At 37.4% G+C, this 19,382-nt stretch overlaps 1 protein-coding gene across 1 annotated transcript in view; it reads right to left on the minus strand.

The window, feature by feature from the left end:
* Positions 1-916: 916 nt before the first annotated feature.
* FAM91A1 (family with sequence similarity 91 member A1) overlaps positions 917-19,382 on the minus strand; it is a 29,008-nt gene continuing 10,542 nt past the window's right edge. Inside the window, exons 8-24 of the mRNA XM_056331667.1 lie at positions 19,140-19,202; positions 17,970-18,076; positions 16,679-16,717; positions 16,461-16,573; positions 15,409-15,527; positions 14,895-15,007; positions 14,612-14,698; positions 13,722-13,854; positions 12,890-13,038; positions 12,295-12,429; positions 10,098-10,211; positions 9,081-9,153; positions 7,628-7,777; positions 7,017-7,124; positions 6,605-6,728; positions 5,478-5,547; positions 917-4,063 (exon numbers count right to left, since the gene is read on the minus strand). Coding sequence (XP_056187642.1) covers positions 3,887-4,063; positions 5,478-5,547; positions 6,605-6,728; positions 7,017-7,124; positions 7,628-7,777; positions 9,081-9,153; positions 10,098-10,211; positions 12,295-12,429; positions 12,890-13,038; positions 13,722-13,854; positions 14,612-14,698; positions 14,895-15,007; positions 15,409-15,527; positions 16,461-16,573; positions 16,679-16,717; positions 17,970-18,076; positions 19,140-19,202 — 1,874 coding nt within the window. The 3' untranslated portion in view covers positions 917-3,886. The remainder of the gene's footprint in view (positions 4,064-5,477; positions 5,548-6,604; positions 6,729-7,016; positions 7,125-7,627; positions 7,778-9,080; positions 9,154-10,097; positions 10,212-12,294; positions 12,430-12,889; positions 13,039-13,721; positions 13,855-14,611; positions 14,699-14,894; positions 15,008-15,408; positions 15,528-16,460; positions 16,574-16,678; positions 16,718-17,969; positions 18,077-19,139; positions 19,203-19,382) is intronic.

A 19,382-nucleotide genomic window follows, 5' to 3' on the forward strand; every position in this document is an offset into this window, starting at 1 on the left:
GCAAGACCAACTCCCAAAGCCTGCCTAGCCCCAGCTCACCATTTCCAAAAGGCACCTTGTACCAAGTAGCTCCTAAGCAAGTGACCTTGATTATCAAAGTCACCCAAAGCCCTCTTCCAGAAGCATTAAAAAGCTTGGCTTAGCTCCAGGGGATGGGGGCAGGGGGGGCAATTAATATGAGCTTTAAGTGCTGAACAATAAAACCAGATACATTTCATGTGTGGTCCAAAAGGAACCTTGAGCTCTATCACGATGACAAAGCTAGAGGCACGTGTTTGGAGTATTTGACCTGAACAAAACAACTTGGGGTCAAGAGGAAGGACAGGGGAATTAAAGAAAAAAAAAAAAAAAAAAAAAAAGAAAAAAAGAGGTAGTTGCATACACATTTTCCAGAAAATCTGAGATCGAATAAAGGAAGATTTAAGCCCAATGAGGATGCTATTAGGTTTCTTTCACCACCTAGGTCTATATTTCTTTCTTATATTGTAATCCAACAGTCAGACTCTCTGCAGTTATACTGCTAAGATGAAAAACCTTAGCCTGGATTAATTTAAAGAAACAAATAACAGTTTTGATCTCATTCCTTCCAAGTTCCTAGTCAAAAATGTCTTTAGTCAAAGAAAATGGGTAAGACCCTACATGTGCAAGTGCCTTCAAACACCCAACACTACAGGCTTAGATTGCTGTACACCATCCTCTTGTACTTTCCCTTCTCCTTAGAGGTTAAGCGTATGGTGTGGGGAAAACTATGCTAAAATAAGGTGTTTCCATTGATAAAACTGCATTTCTGAAGAACTGCATGCACATGGGAAAAAGATACTTTGATGACACTTGGTAGTCTTGAGCACTACAGTGAGAGTGACATTTCAGTGCTGTGCCCAGGAAGAAAACTACTGCATGTGAAGGATTCTGCACGTGGTTTGACCTACACCAGTTTATTTGTAAACATTTGTTACATGTGCCAATAATTTAATTGAACACAGACTTTGTACAATTCAATGTATAATATTAACAATGTCACACTAGAAGAGCGCAACTGTATTCAGTTACAGCCCTACTTTAAAATCTTCAAAATACAAACCATTTGGAACACTGAACAAGAAAATAAAGGAAAAACTGAGAACAAGGGAAAAGAAAAAAAAGAACTGTGAAATAATAAGTCATATCAAAAAACCTGAACACAACACAACATGCTTTCTAGTGGCTCCTGAACATCTTCAGGTACATCCATCTAGACTGAGTATTACTAGGGTTGTGCCAGAGCACAAAGCCAACAGCTCTTCCACAACTTAAAAAACATCTTGCTGAAGACAAAAACTTAGAACAGCTTTACAGTGTGTAACGCATATGATTTTCCCCACTGTCAATAAAACTACCTGAAGAAAAGAAATTTATTTAATTTGTCTTTATTTGCAATACAATATAAAATAGATTCTTTTGGTATGAAGATCTTTGAGATCTTTTTACACCACATTTAAAACAAAAGTCCCATACTTTGAATAAAGCCTCTGGACCATCCCAAGCACTGGATCTGTAGTCGAGTTTCAGGTATTTTATGGACTTCTTTGGTTGCAATCTATTCAGTAAACTCGGGTATGCTGACCTGAACATTTAAGCCCCTAAACTAGTGTTGAAGCACCTAAATTAGAGTAGCTTGAGTTTGAAAAAACCGCAACATATCTGGAATTCTCACTCTTCATTGTAAGATTCATGGGAATTAAACAACTCTGAGGAGCAGGCTACTTTTATTTAGAAACTACTTTAGACAACCTAATAACAAAGGGTATCCTTCACTTAGTAACACCGAAGAATATGCAGTGAGAACAAGAAATTTTCATCCAATTTCAAACTTCCACACAACGCACTATCATCACTTAACATACCAGTATAGATAGTGCATGGCAAAATTCAATACAACACAGCAAACTAGCTCATCTACTACAGCTCACTGTAGCACTTAAAGTAACATCTACAGTACTGAAAGTGTAAGCCATCACCTACTGCTTAGCTCATCTAGAGTGCTAGATATTGACTTAATCTCCACACAACAATTCTCACAGTAGATGTTTCCTCTGCCATTTCTAGCAGACTGACATTCAGTTCCTCTTTAATTTCTTTTGAAGGAAATAAGGCAACTTAAAACACGCTACGGAGAGTATGCACGTCCAGTACAAAAGTCACTGTAGTGTTAAGTGATTAACCTTATATAGAGAATCTAACCCTGTAACATATGCAGAATAGCAAGTTCAGCTGCTGTTGGTAAAATACAAAACCAAAACAGACGTAGGAAAGCAGCACTGAACAAACTGAAGTACTACAGACTCTGTTTCTTAAGAGTGCAAGTCCTACACTTACACTTTAGGAATGTATATAAAGCAAAGGGAAAAAGAATGGAATTTTCACAGTTGTAACTGAAGCCACTGCATTATCTTATCGTGGTACATTTGTCCTTTTCAAAGTTCTGTCCTGTTTTTTCTTAGTCGTACAGAACAGGATACAAACCCAAATGGTGCCATTTTTCTCCTTGCTGTTTTCCAGCATCATCTGTGCCACAGATTCTTGGTCCGTTACGTATTGTAGGCTAGCAAGGACAGGATGGTTAAGTCTCATTTTTAATTATGACTTTTTAAAACAAGGCAGTTCCAGTAAAGAGAGCTGGCAGAGTACTTTAGACAGTTGGGTTAAAAGTCTTAACATTCTACATCTCTTGTTCTCCTTGTGTGCTAAACAGGACAGACTTTTTTTTAAGCTGGCAAGAAGTTGTTAATGCCTAATATAAACAAAGTGAAATCATGCTACATAAAAATCATCCCCTATAAATACAGCCAGAACATGGTTTTAGATGCAACAGCTCACTGTTAATATTTGTTATAACCAGCAGCTAATGGCTCAAGGAAAACAGATTCCGAGAAGTCTCTGCCTATACATACCCTGCTGTTGTCTTCCTTTGCTAGTGACTGAAAAAATCAAGAGCCCTCTTCTTTCAAACATTAACCAACAGGACAGGTCTAGTTGTCTACTTTAAACTCAACTTACGACATAAGGAGTTTTCCCACAACAATCATCACCAGCTTCAAATAACAATGAGGTACTAACTCAGTGTGATCAAGTCTCAGACACTCCTGGTTTCACACAAAGAGCAAGACGAACCCGTTATCATGAAGAAGCACACGAACAGAGCTGACCACTCCAGCCCTTCCGTAATTCTGCACCTCATCAAATTCTGTCAGAGATGAAAGTGCACCACACATCTTCAAAGTGGCCTTAAACCATCAGCAGGCCTTCGAGCCTGCACTAACTCAGCCTCCTGTGAGCATCAAATCTCTTCCCATCATACTGATTTGTCAAGGCCCCAGTGTTAAGCTGAACTACAGAATTCAACAATTCTTAATGCCCCATATCACCATGATACTTTTTTTTTTAAACAGATAGTATCACTGAGCTTTCAGAGGAAGAGCCAAATCTCTCTCCTTATACAGAAAGACTTTCAGTAATACAGTACAAAACTAAACAGAATTTATGTCTGAGTAACGAACATAGAAAACTACTATTGCAATTTTGTGGTGACAGCATAGAAATTTAACAATCATCAGAAAGCCTAGAAAGGGCGTGTTTAGTTACAAAAGAAAGATTGTCTCAAGATAAAAATAGTGCTGACAGCTAAAAAGCTCTCTGTTGCAGCAAGATATGCAGTAATGAGTAACAAGTTCTAGACTGTTTAAGCACTTCCCCAATACTGCAACACGACACATTTTTATAACACTACTTTTACATGGGTTATGCTGCAGCAGCAGTACACTTCTTAGTGGTTGGCACTAGGAATTAACCATAATAGAAGAAAGGCATTTAGTGATCAATGCATGAGAATCCCTATTTGGCCTGTTCCTTAGGTGTGGCTGAAAAAAACTGAGGAAGGGGCCCATCCGTTCCATTCAGATAATACACCTTCTTTGAACATGAGATTCTTGGCAGGAAGTGGAACACCCATATCTGCAGAAATAGGCTGCAAAAGTGAACTGGAAGAACCAGCATCATGGAGCTGATCCAGTGTTGAAATACCTTCCTGAAAGCAAAAGGAAGAAATAGTGTCTTAAAAACAAGACAAACAATGAAGGATTTAACAGCTAAATTTGACAGGCTAATCTAAATTGCAAATACACTTAGTGTTTCTGAAGTGTGTTACTTTAACCCAATAAATACCAAATGGTTATGGAAGTAAAAACGGAATAAACAAAAGGGAAGCATGAAATAAGCGTACAGCTGCCTCAGCTGCATCTGTGCATGCATTACTTGGCTTCAAAGAAAACTTCAGGGAAGCCTGAGGCTTAAAATTGAAGGAAAGGCCTAGCAAAATGAATGTAAAGCTATAAAGTCTTCAGGACAGCTACCATACTGCTATTTATCCCATAATGTGCTAAGAGGTATACATATTTGAAGGCACGGACTTGATTGTATTTTGAGTAGTTTTATTTCCCAGAAGTTTGGTTTCCTCAGCTTAAGAATCACTTCAGCACCTTCTTTTTTCCCCCGTCTCTATGATCATCATCAAGGAGAGTGTATCTCAGAGAGATCATCTAAGAGATTAGGACAGGAGTCACTTGAGACTGACAGATGGTTTTGAGGCTTCAGACCTACTGGGAATCTCCACCATTCTCATAAGGAGGCAATTCCAGGATCACACCACCCATAATGCTACCTGGTTAAGTAACCTACAAGTTCCTTACCTTACTGAAAAGATAAGGGTTTTAGAGAAAAGTATCACAAGTCATACACAGCTAAGAAGATTCCATGTTAAATGTGGACATGCCTTGCTAACATACGCTTCCGTGCAGAATTATACAAGGCTACAGACCTGGCACTGCTCCTTGCTTGATACACAAGACCCCTATTCTATTCTCTCTCCATGCTCTTAAAAAAATCCTCCCAGAGTATGCAGTTTTACATATCTATACTCATTCAACACCAAGTTCTGGAGGATCTTTGGACAAATACAAAAAGTAACTGGTATGAAACACATGTTCATGTATTTTATTTTTTCCTAAGGGAACACAGTGGACTTCAGATGCAGATAATCTCAAAAGATTAGCACATCCATGGTTTGGAGTATTATCTCCCTAACATATCTAAGAATCAATCAAGTAACTAGTAGAGTAGGCTGCATTACAACTGGAGGAGCAAAGAACAATTCTGCTGTACTGTGCAAGCCCCATAAAAAAAACAATGAAACTAATTACACAATGCAACCACGGAAGTTGAGAGAAGTATCAAATAATATTAGAAAAGGGATAGGGAAGTACTCACTTTTTGCTACCAGCAGCATTTGAGGTTGATAGTGCTTTTAATACAGTTACCATTCAAAGAAAAAGCAAATAAAACAAACCACGTATATTTCCATACACCCAAGAATGGCAAGTAGAAAGGCAAAGAGGGATGACAGACCAATCAGAATGATTTACATTTGGGTTACTGCTCCTTACCTGAAATGAATGAACAAAATTAAGGACCTGAAGAGACAGCTTTCTACTGGAATGTAAGAGTTTTTGAAGGCTGCCAAAAACAAAAGAGAAGAAGCTTTGTCCAGGATGCAAAAATTTTTACGAGTAAAGTACCACCATAGTAACTTGCTCACAAGTAAATCTAGTAGTACCTAACATCATGTGACAAAGTTAAAAGGTTTCACACAGAAAGCCTGATAGTCATCACTGAAGGGGTGCTCCACTCATCTGCTCTTGAGTCTAGGTAGGGAAAATAGCATTTAGCTGACATTTACACTAACTAAAGTGAAATTACTGCAATTGAAAAATGCTATTTTACATAAGAAATTAATATATTAGACTTTATTATGTCTCATACTTATGCAGCACAGTCTGGTAACATGACTTAAGCAGATTAGCGACACACTGTTAAAAAACAGGTCAACTACTGTAATAAAATCCTTAAGCCATGTTTCCAGGCAGCCTTACTTTTGGTCTCCAGAACCATGCCCCAGGAAAAAAACAAAACAAAAACAAACCACACACACACAAAAAAAAAAAAAAAAAAAAAACAACACACAAAAGAAACAAACCCAAAAATCCCATTGTTGAAAGAGTAATCTTTCATAATGAAAAACAAAAAGCAGAAGACACCTTGATCGGAAGCCATGACTAACTCAGCAAATAAAATACCAATAGCAAAGAAAATTTCCACAAGAGCTAAACACATTTTACATCAAACCATTGCCAGTAAGCCCTGCCCCAAACAGTCAGGCGGAAGAAAGAAAAAGCCTGCGCTAGGCTAAAAAGGGGAAATGAGTAGGAAGGCACCCAAATGTACTTTTTTCCTGATCTGTTCATAAACAGTTTACTACAAAGAATTAACTTTTTCTCCGCAGAAGCTACAAAACCAGCCTAATCTTAAATTTACCACAGCTAAAGTCTACTACATTGCACATTATAGCTGGTAGCCAAAAAGCAACCACCTTACATGCTAGAATTAAGCACTCCATGAAACTGAGCCCAGTTCTGCTTTAGTAGGCATTGAGTTGTAGGTGGGTTTTTTTGCAGAAGCTCTGGACATAACACATACAAACTGTTAAGCCTGTAGCTGACAGATGACAGCTCACCTTTCTTTTCTACATAATCCATGAGTGGCAATTTTTCTGCAGACCTTCTGATTCAACTCGGAGCTGAAGAGAGGAATGCCAAAGCATAATTCCAGGGGAACCCATTCCAGTTCTGTTGTGGGTACTACAGAAAGAAAACCAAAGGACAGCCAAATTTTAATAAGAGACAAAGCAAAAATATTGACCCCAGAAATCAGTTAGCTCTGAGCAGGATCCACTGGACAGTTCATACTTTTTAAGACAGTTCATTTACTGAACTGCTCAAAGATTTAAGGGATTCCAGATTTTAAAGAGGAAGAACAGTTGGTGTTGCACTTGTCCCAGACAACCAAACAACGTGTTAAGATCCTTAAAAACAAGGTATCCCAGTGGACTGAAAATGTTCAGTACAAGCCATTTGCCATGTTTTTACCTTCAAGGCTTTGCTTGACTGCAGAATCCGTTGGGGCTTCTTCTATTACCATCTCAAATGATTCTGTGCTCCCATTTACATCAGAACCTGACGCTAGTTCAGCCTCTCCTAAAGGTAAAGTAATTTTTACATAAACATGTAGGTGAATATAAGTTTAGTTACCACCTGATGTAAGGAACATGACACAAGCTTTGCCCAAAGACCTTACAGCTAGAAAACTGGAGGAAGGGATATGGAGAAACATAGGGTCCAATTCATTTTAGAATTGGAGTAACTTCAGGATCTTCAGCACACTTACAGAAGATTCAGTTCTGGCATATAAAAATGACATAATTTACTTTTAATATTTTGAAATTTTGGTTTTCTTCTGTTGACTGTTAGTCCAGTGATTTTTCAGTCTGTATTTGCTATTTCTGATCTAGTCACAAAGAAGAATTAGGAAGTAAGCCTACTGCCAATAGATTTACACTCAAAATAGGTTCCTATCTGTGTTGGATTATAATTTTTAGAGTTTCAAACCAAAGAATTTAATCCTTTGCTCACCTCTGCTAAAATGACTGTATTTGAAATTAAGGGAACATAGCCAAAAAAGACAATTATTGGTAACCAACCTCTCCCATCGGAAGCATCACTCAGCTTTCTGTTAGCGTGCCGACTTGAAGGATTCAACATAGTGACATAGCCACAAAAATGCTGCAAGTCTACTTTGCTTCTCAGTATTTTTAAAGCCGCATGAATGCCCATGTTCACACGAGAGAAGTCTAGTAGAAAAACAACACATACTCAACATTATTTTACAAGAAGCCTCCTCCATAACCATGTAAGTTCATCTCTAGGCCAGGCTAAGTTTTTTTTATCTGGATTTTTCTCTCTGGTTATGCTCCATGTTAGTGATCACATTGGTAGATCTAGGGTAACACCTAAGTGATCACAGTCTTCCCACACCAAGCACTAATTGGAATTTTATAGTACAGTAAAAAAGCCAAGGGAAAAGAAAAATACAAACAGAAGATGATCTCTCTCACACACACAGACACATATAGACAGCAGAGATGGAAAGGTTCAGCTAGGAATCAGATGTCCAGCTCTTTCAGTGCCAGTGTCTTTTATGGCAAATTCAATACAAGATACATGTTCCACATATCTGAAATTCTGAAGAATTAGAATAGAATATTAGAGATTAACAATGAGTTTCAACACTGAGTTGCTCATGCTAGAACTTAGAGATTCTGCCTTCAAGATTTTTCACCTAGCGTCAAGTTGGAAGAAAACAGACATCTCAGAGTGTGAACAAACGTAACTCATTTTGTTGAAAATAACTCATTTTGAACCTAGTGAAAATTAAATTAGAAAGTTTAGCTTTGCTTTTAGTTGGCCCCGATTTTTCTAAGTGGTAGCTTAAATAATTTTAGATTTCATATCTGGAAATTCATACTTTAATGGCAGCTCTCAGGTGGGAAGGTTATGGTCTCAATTATGCAAAGCTTGTGCCCTAACTCATCAAGGCATATTTCAGAACATGTTAATTCCTGCCTTTCAAAATCAGTTGAGCTAGGCAGACTTTGAAGGAATAGGAGATTTTGCTAGCAAAGCTCTTCCTGGGGGAAAAAGCCTCCGTAATAGTTCCTAGTGCTACTAATCAAGATAAGTTTGTTCAGTTTTCATCTCACCTGTCTTACAGTTAAGAGATGCTGAATAGAACATACAGAAGATTTATTTATGCTGTTAAATATATTAAATATTTGCTAGTTAATAAGCAAGTACACACAAAGAAAGATCCAGATGTGTTTGTGGAAGTTACTACTTTACACCTGTGCTAGGAAAGAAGAGGCCAGAAAACACATTCCAGTTAGGAGAGAGAAGATAGAAAGCAGAAGACTTTATCTCTAAGCTCAGAACAGACCTGTCAACCCTTGAAGTATTCTTTAAATCTTCTCATCTAACTTGACTTGTAAGTCCAAGAAAATTTGTATCAAAAGGTTTATTGCAACCTTACTGCACAAGGTAACGTGCAAGAGAGTTAAAAATGGTGGTATAAAGATTATGTTAAAGACAATCAGTTACCTCCCTGCTGCTCAGCTTCATCAAATGGGAAAGGTATGTGCATTGTTTCTCCCATTCCATGCATGCCATGCCCCTGAACATCAAGTAATTAAATTAGGAACAAAAAAAAAAAAATATATACTCATCAGCTTAGCTTAGTCCTACTTGTGCTTCCTTTTAAGGAGTACCAGTCAAGGTGATGAAACAAATAAGATCAAGATATTTATACATTAAAGTTCCTACTAAGCTGAAATAAGTAATTTAATAAAATACCCCACCCTTCCCCCTAAATGTATGTGAGTGAACGCAAAAAAGTTCAGCTTCAGTGAAGAGGAGCGATTTTTTCTCCAATTATTGGTTATAAACTGATTTTCTATTCACTGAGCGCTCCTGAAGCAAAACAGAGCTTCCACCCTTAAGTACAGAACATTTTTGAGCAGTCAAGGCTGTCACAAGTGGTCCTTTGAGAATGTGTAACTATGTTTGTTACAATACTAAATATCTATTTATTTGAACAACTCATTCTGAGAGTTCAGCTGAACAGAAGAAACAGAAGAAGCTATTTTACTTCTCTCAAATAGAAAAACCCACTCTGTTTCTGCTGTTTGTGATAAAAAACATGTTTTGCTCATACTTTACTGTAAGAGCTAAATACCAAGCACCCCAAAAAAAGGCCATTTCTTGAATACAGTTTCTACTCCCTGTTGCTTTACACTACCGCTGTCTAAAAAGCTTGTGGGCTTTTCACTTTCATTCCAGTTTCCTATATCCCTACTCTCATAAATCCACACCTCATTTTTAGCTAGCAAAACTCTATTACATCTGCCTGTAATACAATAATGCATACGTAATAGGCATTCAGTTCAAAACCCATGCCTTAACCACGGCTGAATCATAGCAGCATTGGCTAGGGAAGTTAAACATTTTTCAGCTCTTGGCAAAAGTGTAGCTCTCCTACATTGTTAGTGTTCTCTACCATGTAGCAGCTTAACTCAAAAAAATTCTGTGTTTTCATTATTTATACAGAGCACACTGTACCTGGATTAGAACAGCAGAATGCGTTAAAGCATCATTCAACATTGTGAGCACATTTGAAGTAGGAACTACTCCTGGGTCGTGACCCCAAGACGTTATTAGTAAGCGATCATAACCCTAGAAGAGAGAAATTAAGAATATTTACAGTAGTAATGGACTATCCAAGCACATAAAGTGAAATACTAGAGTTAGGCATGAGCATATTGTTACAATCACGAAGTCACAACAGCTAACTACAACTCTACAGTGTTATTCTCTGTACCAAGGATACTCATGTTCTCATCTCTCTCAAACTCATGTTCATATTCCTGGTAAAGACAGAAGTTTGCCAATCTCAAAGGTAAGATGCTATTTTGAACAGGAGGTATCTGTCATCGATTCCTGTAGAGCTATCTACCTCCCAGCAAGTAGGAGATGAAAATAAACCTGCATAAAATTGAAAGCAAAATATAAACTGGATAAAATAAAACCACCAGAGAAACAAAGGTATATCAGTCCCCAAAATACCTATCCAAGGGGGAGAAACAGGAAAACAAGAACACTGACTAGGAAATAATTTCCTAGTTTCTCAGTTTTCAAGACTGAATTCCCCTGAACCTTCATAAGATTTCTAGAAATATCTTGACAGTTCCCTAAGGAAGAAGCTGCAAAACAGTAGCAGGAGAGAAGCATTCACATATACATGCAGAGGAAAAAAGCTCCAGCAAGTTTGTGACACTGCAGAACGTGAGATCATTTAGTACAAGACAGCCTAACCTATCAGCACACTGAGATTCAATCCGTATTGAACTTTTCCAAGGCTACAGACTCAATGCCTTTTACTAGTAAAAGTGCACAATCCATACATTTACTGGTAGTTTAGGCTAATGACAGACTAAGGTTTGAATCAAGCTCATCACCCACAGCCTTACAAAATGCCTTCTGCTCTAGAAGCCTTGATTCACTTAATCCTATGTTGTCTTAAAGTAAGTCTTAGAAATCGAAATCTACCAAATTTTTGAAATTGGAAAGGGAAGGGGCACATGAAAGAGGTTTGAGGAATGGAAAATACATCTACAAATCCTAGAGCCAGAGACGACTGCTGATGTAGGTACCCCAAAGAATGCACATCTCTCTCTGAAGGTCTCCTTACTGTTCTAATATATTTAGCTCCTCAAGCATCTACTCAAGAGCGATGAGATGCAAACTGTAGAGGCCTCTCTACAATTATGAATTTGAACAATATTATTTTATTAATTCCGCTGTGAGCAGCAAGACCTAAACACTACTAAGCATCTGCAGTATTTCAAATCAAAGTCAATAGGTACAATGATTTTTGGTTCAGGCAAGTTTAGAAGTTGCCATGGCCACTTCTACCTAGGGTTGCCTAGCATACACACACCTAACAGTACTCCTTTGCGGCACATCTGTCCTTATTAGCATCTCAAGTGGCAGAATGGGAGAAGGCAGCATCTGAAGTCTTTCAGGCATGCTTTTATCACCTGCACTGTTTTGCAGGACTCCTTGCCAAAGCACTGTATGGATGTTAAGAAGTTAGGTGGATTCAAGGCTAGAAGGAATTCAGGAGAGCAACAGATCACTGCAGAGACAAGAATTCCAGTCACAACGTCTATATACGCAATATCACATACAGCAATATCAGGAAGTTCCAGACCAGAACATTGCCGAGGGCTGGAAAGGTCTTAAGAAGTATTGCATGCTGAGTTTGTTCCTCCTACTTCCAGCCACTGCTAGATACAGGCTACTGGGCTAGGAAGGCCTTTTGTCTAACCTAGTGCAATCTTTATTATTCCGTCATTTAAACTGATGGGATAATTACAGCCTAGAACTTCAAAGCCTCCATCACAGATTTCTACAGTGGCCAAACTGAAAGCGATCATCTTAGCCATCTTCTAAACCAGGGAAAGATATATGCAGAGATGTCCTATCTCGCATGATACTAGAAAAAGCACAATATACTAGGTTTTTATCTTTTGATATAGGTCTTCTACATCTTTGTAACACACTCTAGGGATAGGCTCATAAACTTAAATTCACAATGACTGCAGTAGCATATTTTACATTAAAATTGAAAGGGGTGGCATAAATACACTGGAGTGACATTGTGACAAGGAGACATAACTGCCATCCCTAAATAGTGTACAGAGTATCTTTAAAACATTTGGAGAAGGGAGGAAAAATAAATCCATGAATACCATACCTGAAAAATGTCTGGAAGTTTTCGAAGACGTGTTCCTTTAGAGAGCAACAGAGAAGGTGGTCCTTGTCCAGTTATATGGTAAATATACAGTTTGAACCAAACTGAACTGACTTCTGGTATTGCAGGTCCAATATGCTGAAGAGAGGTTATTCAAGAAATTAGGAAGAACTCAACATTGCAACTGTTTTACGTACAGCTATCATTTATGAATCAACAGTTTTAAAGAAATATAAATCTAGTTTTGCAGCACAGGAGTTCAAATGTATTACTCTGCTACTAATATTCTAGGTATTTAGTCCAGTATTGCAAGACTTTACAGAAAGGTGATAGTATTTTCTATGACTACAAATTCAAGAACAAAGTATCTGTCATTGACTCTACCTGAACAGGTAAATTGAACAGGTAAATAAATAAAACAAATGTGAATACTTGAGTTTTCCCCTCACTAAACACTTTTAGATTAATTGCTATACTATTCTACATGCCAGTACTTGGGTTACTTTGAAAGGGACATCTCACAGATGTATCCAAAACAAAGCTGTTAAGATACCACATTACTAGATACTGGGGAGGAACCCCCCCGTATTTTTTTCACCTGGGGTGTACAGCTGCTAATAGGTCGAATTTCATTGGTAAGTGGTGCCATGGAAACCAGCAGAGTATAATTTTTGTTGAGAACTCTGCTGCACGTAGCTGGATCCAAGCCGAGCAAACTCTCACATCGTAAGAGGTCCAATGGAAACCCTATGTGGAAAATGTAAGATTCTTAAATTATCACTTAGGATTGAACACACAACCCAAGATATTATTTCAGATTTTCCATTCTCCCCTGCTAAGTCATGAAATACAACATTTTCCACAATTAAGTTTTGAATTATTGGGGTGAATTTTAATAAAACTGTACATAACTTTAGCAGTTTCATTCATACAGGGTTGTCTGGCAGAACTACAGCTTGCTTCTCACCAACTAACTGAGCCCAGGAAATAAGCAGAGATACTGAGGAAGTAAGAAACATCTAAAAAAAATATCTACCCCCATTAGAAGAATACACTCCCTTTCACCACTTGAAAAATGTTTCATTTGACAGAGCAACTCTGAGTAAACAATGACTCCTTTATATGGCCTTCAGAAGCACAAGATTTGAAACCAATCTCTTCCTCAAGTTCAGCTTGTCCTGCCTTCATTATGCTTTAATCTATTGCTTTGGATGTTAAGTCCAAGCTTTGGCAACCAGATCTGTCATTCAACAGGCAAAGCCAGTAATGCAGGCTCAAAGGATGATGGAAAAGTGATGTTTAAAAATAGTTTGAAGCCAAAACAAGTAGGAAACAATTGCTTTCTGAACTAACAGCTTAATCAGAAAACTGAGCCCACAGCAGGTAAGTAAACAAACTTAGAAGGATTTCCTCAAGAGTATTCACAGTACCATTATTTGGTTGATCAGGCTGTACAGCTTGTGCCCCCAGATCTTTATTATGCCGCAAAAACAGTATTGTGTTTCTCAGCGTAAGCGCATGATCAAAGTACCGCTGTGCCTCCCCTTCACCTGTGCTTTGAACCTAAAAAACAAACATAAATGCATACAAGTGGCAGGTAGTTTCCACAAGCAACAATTACATAAAAGGAAAGATTAACAAATCGGCATTTTAAAGTTTCATAATTGAGTAACAACCCTGCCGCTCATATGCAGAGGCTGTTAAATAAAAATTGAGTTTTGGCCATGCTAGTCAAACAGTCAAAAAGTACACAAATACAACATCTATAAATCAGAACTATGACACAGTCTTTAGGTTAAAGGATTTAAATGTCCAGTCATGCTGACTGGTATACAACGATACAGCAATTGCCAGTGGTCCTCCCACAAAATTCTACAGTTGTCCTTCTAGAATTATCTTTAAAACGTGGATAGGTTAAGCATTCCAGACATAATGGTCAAATTTTCCTACAAAAATGACATGCAGACTTTCAGAAATATTAATACTTTACTAAAAAGAAAGTGATTTCTATTGAACAAGCCCTAATGCAGGTGTGTCGACATACAGACTCAGGGAAATGTAGTTCACGAACTCACTTTGCTCACCAGACTCACCACATTCATATGCATACACAGTGTGCACCTGAAAGTCACTACAGAAATAAATGCTGTGAATAAGAAACATTTAACTGAACCAGGTTCAGTATGATAAGGTGCTTGTTCTTATCGTTGTATTGCTAAATAAGCAGTTTTACACAATGAAAATACTGGGTGTTTCTGGCCCTTTAAACACTTCCAAGTGCTGAAAAAGCATTTGATCAAACATGTAACAAACAGATTACCTTTTCCAGCTCCACCAAGAAGCTGTCAAGACTCTCATCCGACAGTTTCCCAACTTCAAACATAGTGACTGCATGACTTTTCAAGTTCTGGAGTAACAAAACAAAACTGTCTTAATTCTTTGAGAATGGAATGGGTAAGTAAAGTTTTATTAAGCAAAAACATTTTTTAACAAGTAACACAAGTTTTTTTTTAATAATTACAACCATATTATATTGAAGTCAAAGTATTTTAAAGCTCTACATATTTATTCTTGGCATAATACATTGAACAATTTTGACATACTGGTGAAAGATTTCCCATCATTAAAAAGGCAGTGAGAGTAGAATCGAACAGGAAGGCAATACGCTTTGTGTGTCCACTAGACAGATTCAGGCTGCTCACACTGGCTGTTTCAGCTAAGAGAACAAAAAGAAAATACATGATCACATTTTATTTCTTTTACAATAAGTTCATCAAGTTGAAGAAATACAGAAAAAAGTTAGTTATTGCCATACTGAGTGGAACAGAATTCCCTTATCACTACTAAACTATTGATTGACTTCTCAATTGAAGCTCGTATCTTTGCATCAATTGATATCCATAATACAGGTCAGTCTCATCCTCAGAAGAAAAGCTATATGGCTACAGAATTTTAAACCAAGAATAGACACCACCTCCCCCACTGTATGTTCCATATGAAAAAAGGATCTACACAATCTGTGTTTTACTTGTTTCTAGACCCCTCTACAGCCTATGGCACTCTAGAAATATAGAAGTAATTGATCCTAATGTATTAAAGTTTACTGTTAGTGCTAACCTGGATCATCTTGGCTGTTGGTATCTGTATCTGTGGCTGATGACCCAGCTTCCTGTATAGGACTTCTGTTTTCCCCACTGTCCCATGAAAGCAGCATCTTTTGAGCGTCCAAAGTACTCCTATTAATGTGAATTAAAATCCACATCAATTGGTCACTGTAGCACCAGAGAAGTATCTCTGCCTTCCAGTGCTAGTAGTCCATGCACAGGCATACCCAGTACATGCCTTTCAATACTTCTAAGCCCTGAATCAGTCAAGCTTGACATCCCTCGGAGTCCTGCTTTAGCTTCAGCAGAAGAGCTTATTTAGGGGTTTGAAAATACCAGATTTTGAAAAAGAGATCTGAAAATTCAAATCACCGCTGTCAAAGAGTCCAAAGGAAAAAAAAAAAATCTAATTCACTTTCTTCTCACAGTCTGAATAAACATTAAAGAAAACTCAGGCATAGTGGTCATTTTAAAGGGCTTAATAGATACTGAACTAAGAACACATGACAACTCTTAATTAATGCAACTTTGCACTCCAACTTGGAGAATCCTTTGTTGACTGGTATTAACATCACTTTTCCAGGATTTGATATAGACATACATAGGTGTCAGTGAAAGAACTGCAATGGTACCTGATACCAAGCAAGCAAATTTTATGTACGTATTCACTGACAGCAGTGCCAAGAGACATTGTCTCTGTACTAGCACAGTAACAGCTGTTATTTCTGGCCCTAGGAGTTTAAAGCAAGTATACACTTCTCTGCTTCAAAAGTGAGCAACTAGGCATTTAAAGGTCAAAAAGCCAGCATTAAGTAACAGCAACAAAAGTAGTACATTGAACTTACAGGCTATATTACCACCCCTTATCCTCAGATTAAAGAAAGAAAGAAAAAAAAGAAAAAAAAAGGATCAAGTATCCTTGTTATTATACACATTAGAAAGCCAAGTGACATTTGTTGCCTCAGAAGTCAAAGAAAACAACCAATAGCTTTACAATCAGATTTTGGTTCAAAGCTTTCTCTTCAACGAGAAAAGTAAGCCTTGTGAAAGAATGAAGACACTTACTTCAGTCTGTTTACTGAAGGAACATTCTTCCATGATGGATGAAGATTATCCAGGTTTATTACTTGGCCTTTTTTATGAGCAAAGCCTAACCGACAATACATGGACACAGCATTCTGAAGAAACAGACACACATGTAATAAGCAACTGTTATATGAAACCAGGCTGCAAGACAATGAACTTTCCACGTCAAGTTCAACAGATGCATTATACACACATACCTTTACTAAAGATAAGTCAATCTCTAGGACATTTGCAAGCTAAAATAAAAATAAAAATAAAAAAATTAACAATACAGTATTAACAATACAAGGTAATTCACCACTCATGGGCTTTCTTTTTATGGGTTTTCTTTATTTTTAAACCCAGCCTGTACTTGCAGAAGCAATATTGTGTTCACCACAAGTGATTAAAAAAAAGGGATAAAGTTTCATAACTGTCCCACTTGAAAGCATGCAAAAGAAATACGAGGTCATCTTCCACTGTGTAATTTCTAGGTTACTCATGCATATCAAAAGCCATACAAAGAGAAAAACAAATCTGGATATATTTAATGGGTATTTTTCAGGTGCTTATTCACGAAGTTTTGAGAATAAGACCTTATGAAAACATATTTCTCATTAAAATGATAAATACTTAGCAAAAGTTACATTCCTATTTAAGACAATACTTGCAGAAGAATGGCTGCAGAAGCATGGCCTTAGAATCTCTGAAGATCTGCACAATCCAGGCCTGGTATTAGAATAGGCCTGTAATCAGAATTGTACTGAAGTTGCTGTGCTGAAGTTAACAAGAAAGGTAGCCTTGAGCTATTCTTGAATCCTGAGACCAAGTAATTCTGTTGTGCCAACAGGCTGTGGCTGTAACAAGATACAGCTGCTGGGAAAGCAGGTGCAGGGCCAAGAAAGATAGGGACCGGTATGGGAAAACAGGGAGTAACAAACTGCAAGGCTGAAGCACAGCAACACAATTAGCTACATGGGTAGAATGCTTATTTTAGTCATGATAATTAGGGGTGTGAGAACCGCGCGCGTTTAGAGACTACTAACCAATTATATTTCTGCTTTACGAATATGCATGTGTATCGGTTCTATATAAGTAGTGTTAGAAACTATTAATAAAGTTGAGCAAGATGCATAACTCATATTGAGCGTCTTCTAATACTCTGCATGTTTTCAATGCCAAAGAATTATTTTTTTTTTATTTCACACTAGGAAAATGCTGTTTCTCCAGTTCTAGCTCATATAAAACAGTTTAAGTTAGTCAACCCTAAATAAATTTGCTCCAGCTGATGGAATTTTTCACTGAATTGAAGGTACTCTTCAAGCCTGAAGCACTATAAAAGTCACGTTCAAGATAAAAGAAACACGTTGGATCTTCAGCCTGGCAATACTTCTAAATGAAATCACTTGTATCAATCCATATCTCTGCCTTGAGTATTCTCAGCAGTGTGCTTTGAGCCCTTTCAAGTATTCCTATCCTCCCTGACACAGGGAGGTAATTTTTACTTACCTCTGCCACATTAGTGTGTTCATCTATCGAAACAAATATCTTGTACAGGAGTGTTTCAAAGTAATCACCTTGCACTCTGTTCATCACAAAACCTTCAAGTGGTGGTACTAAAAAAGAAGAATTACTTGCAAAATTACAATCTGGTAACTTATTTAATTAAACTGAAACTGCATAAGACCAGAAAAATAAATATACACTTATATAGTTTTCATGGTACCTGTAAGTTTGAAGATTCTTCCAGTCACAAAGAGCCTAAAGATAGCATACATGGTATTTAAAATTCTCCCACTCCCTAAGAAAATTTATGGTTGTCAATGTGTTTTCTTATAAAAACTAAAGCCACTTGACTTTTACATCATAGCCTTGCAGTCGCTGGCTCATCCACCACAGAATTTCCAGTCAGCAGCCCATAAAATGATTTTGTAATGTGTCTGGAGATTACATCATGGCTCTGACTGGAATGAAATACAAAAAAACAACCCCACACCACACTCCAAAGCTAAGATTCCCAAAGTATTATATAAGCATGAAGTCTCTTGTATTTAGAGGACTTTTCCTTAACTGATCTCTACACTACAGCAATGACAGGTACTTCTGCATGACCAAGTTCTAAACAATTTAAATCTTTACAGATAATATGGCATTCCAACACCCCCAAGACCTAGCATAACATAATGAGTTGTTCAAAGGGCAGCCGTACGCTGTGCTAGTTTAAGCGCCTACACAGTCCCCAGACACAGTGCATGTCTATAATTGAGGTGACAAGATCATGAAGGATGAATTCAGCATCTATAAAAATGTTGCATCTGTATAGAAAATAGGAGTAAAAAAAACCCATGGCCTTTTGGTAAGGCAACTATGTTTCTCTATGCTATTCTCCCTTTTCATTACAGATGTATATAGGAGGGTAATTATTAATTCATGCCATAACTCTTTTACAGAATCTTATCTGCCCAAATATGGATTAAAATCTCAGAATTCAAGTTGAAGTGAATACTATACACAATAAAAACAACAGTTTGACAGAGTTTAAAACATTTAGGAAAAAAAATTATAGCTCAAATGCTTTGTTGAAGCAAACTCATGCACAGCTTCCAAGGCAGAGAACTACAGGATAACTGAAATGAAGCCAAGAAAACATAGGTATAATACCATTACAGATTTACTTACCTGCTATACAGCTGTCATCACATATTGGTACATCAAGGTAAATAAATCCTTTGTTATACAAACCTTCATAAATAAAAGCACATCGTTTCAGAGAAAAGCATTTTCCAGACTATTAATGATACACTAAGTAAACTTCCCCATCAGCCAATGCAGAATTCAAGGTTTTTCCTGATAGCCTCCAACACAGAATATTACTTTGCAATGCATGGATCAATAAACCACACACAATATTAAACAGGTGTC

This window comes from Falco biarmicus, chromosome 3, assembly GCF_023638135.1.
Source record: "Falco biarmicus isolate bFalBia1 chromosome 3, bFalBia1.pri, whole genome shotgun sequence".
NCBI lineage: Eukaryota > Metazoa > Chordata > Aves > Falconiformes > Falconidae > Falco > Falco biarmicus.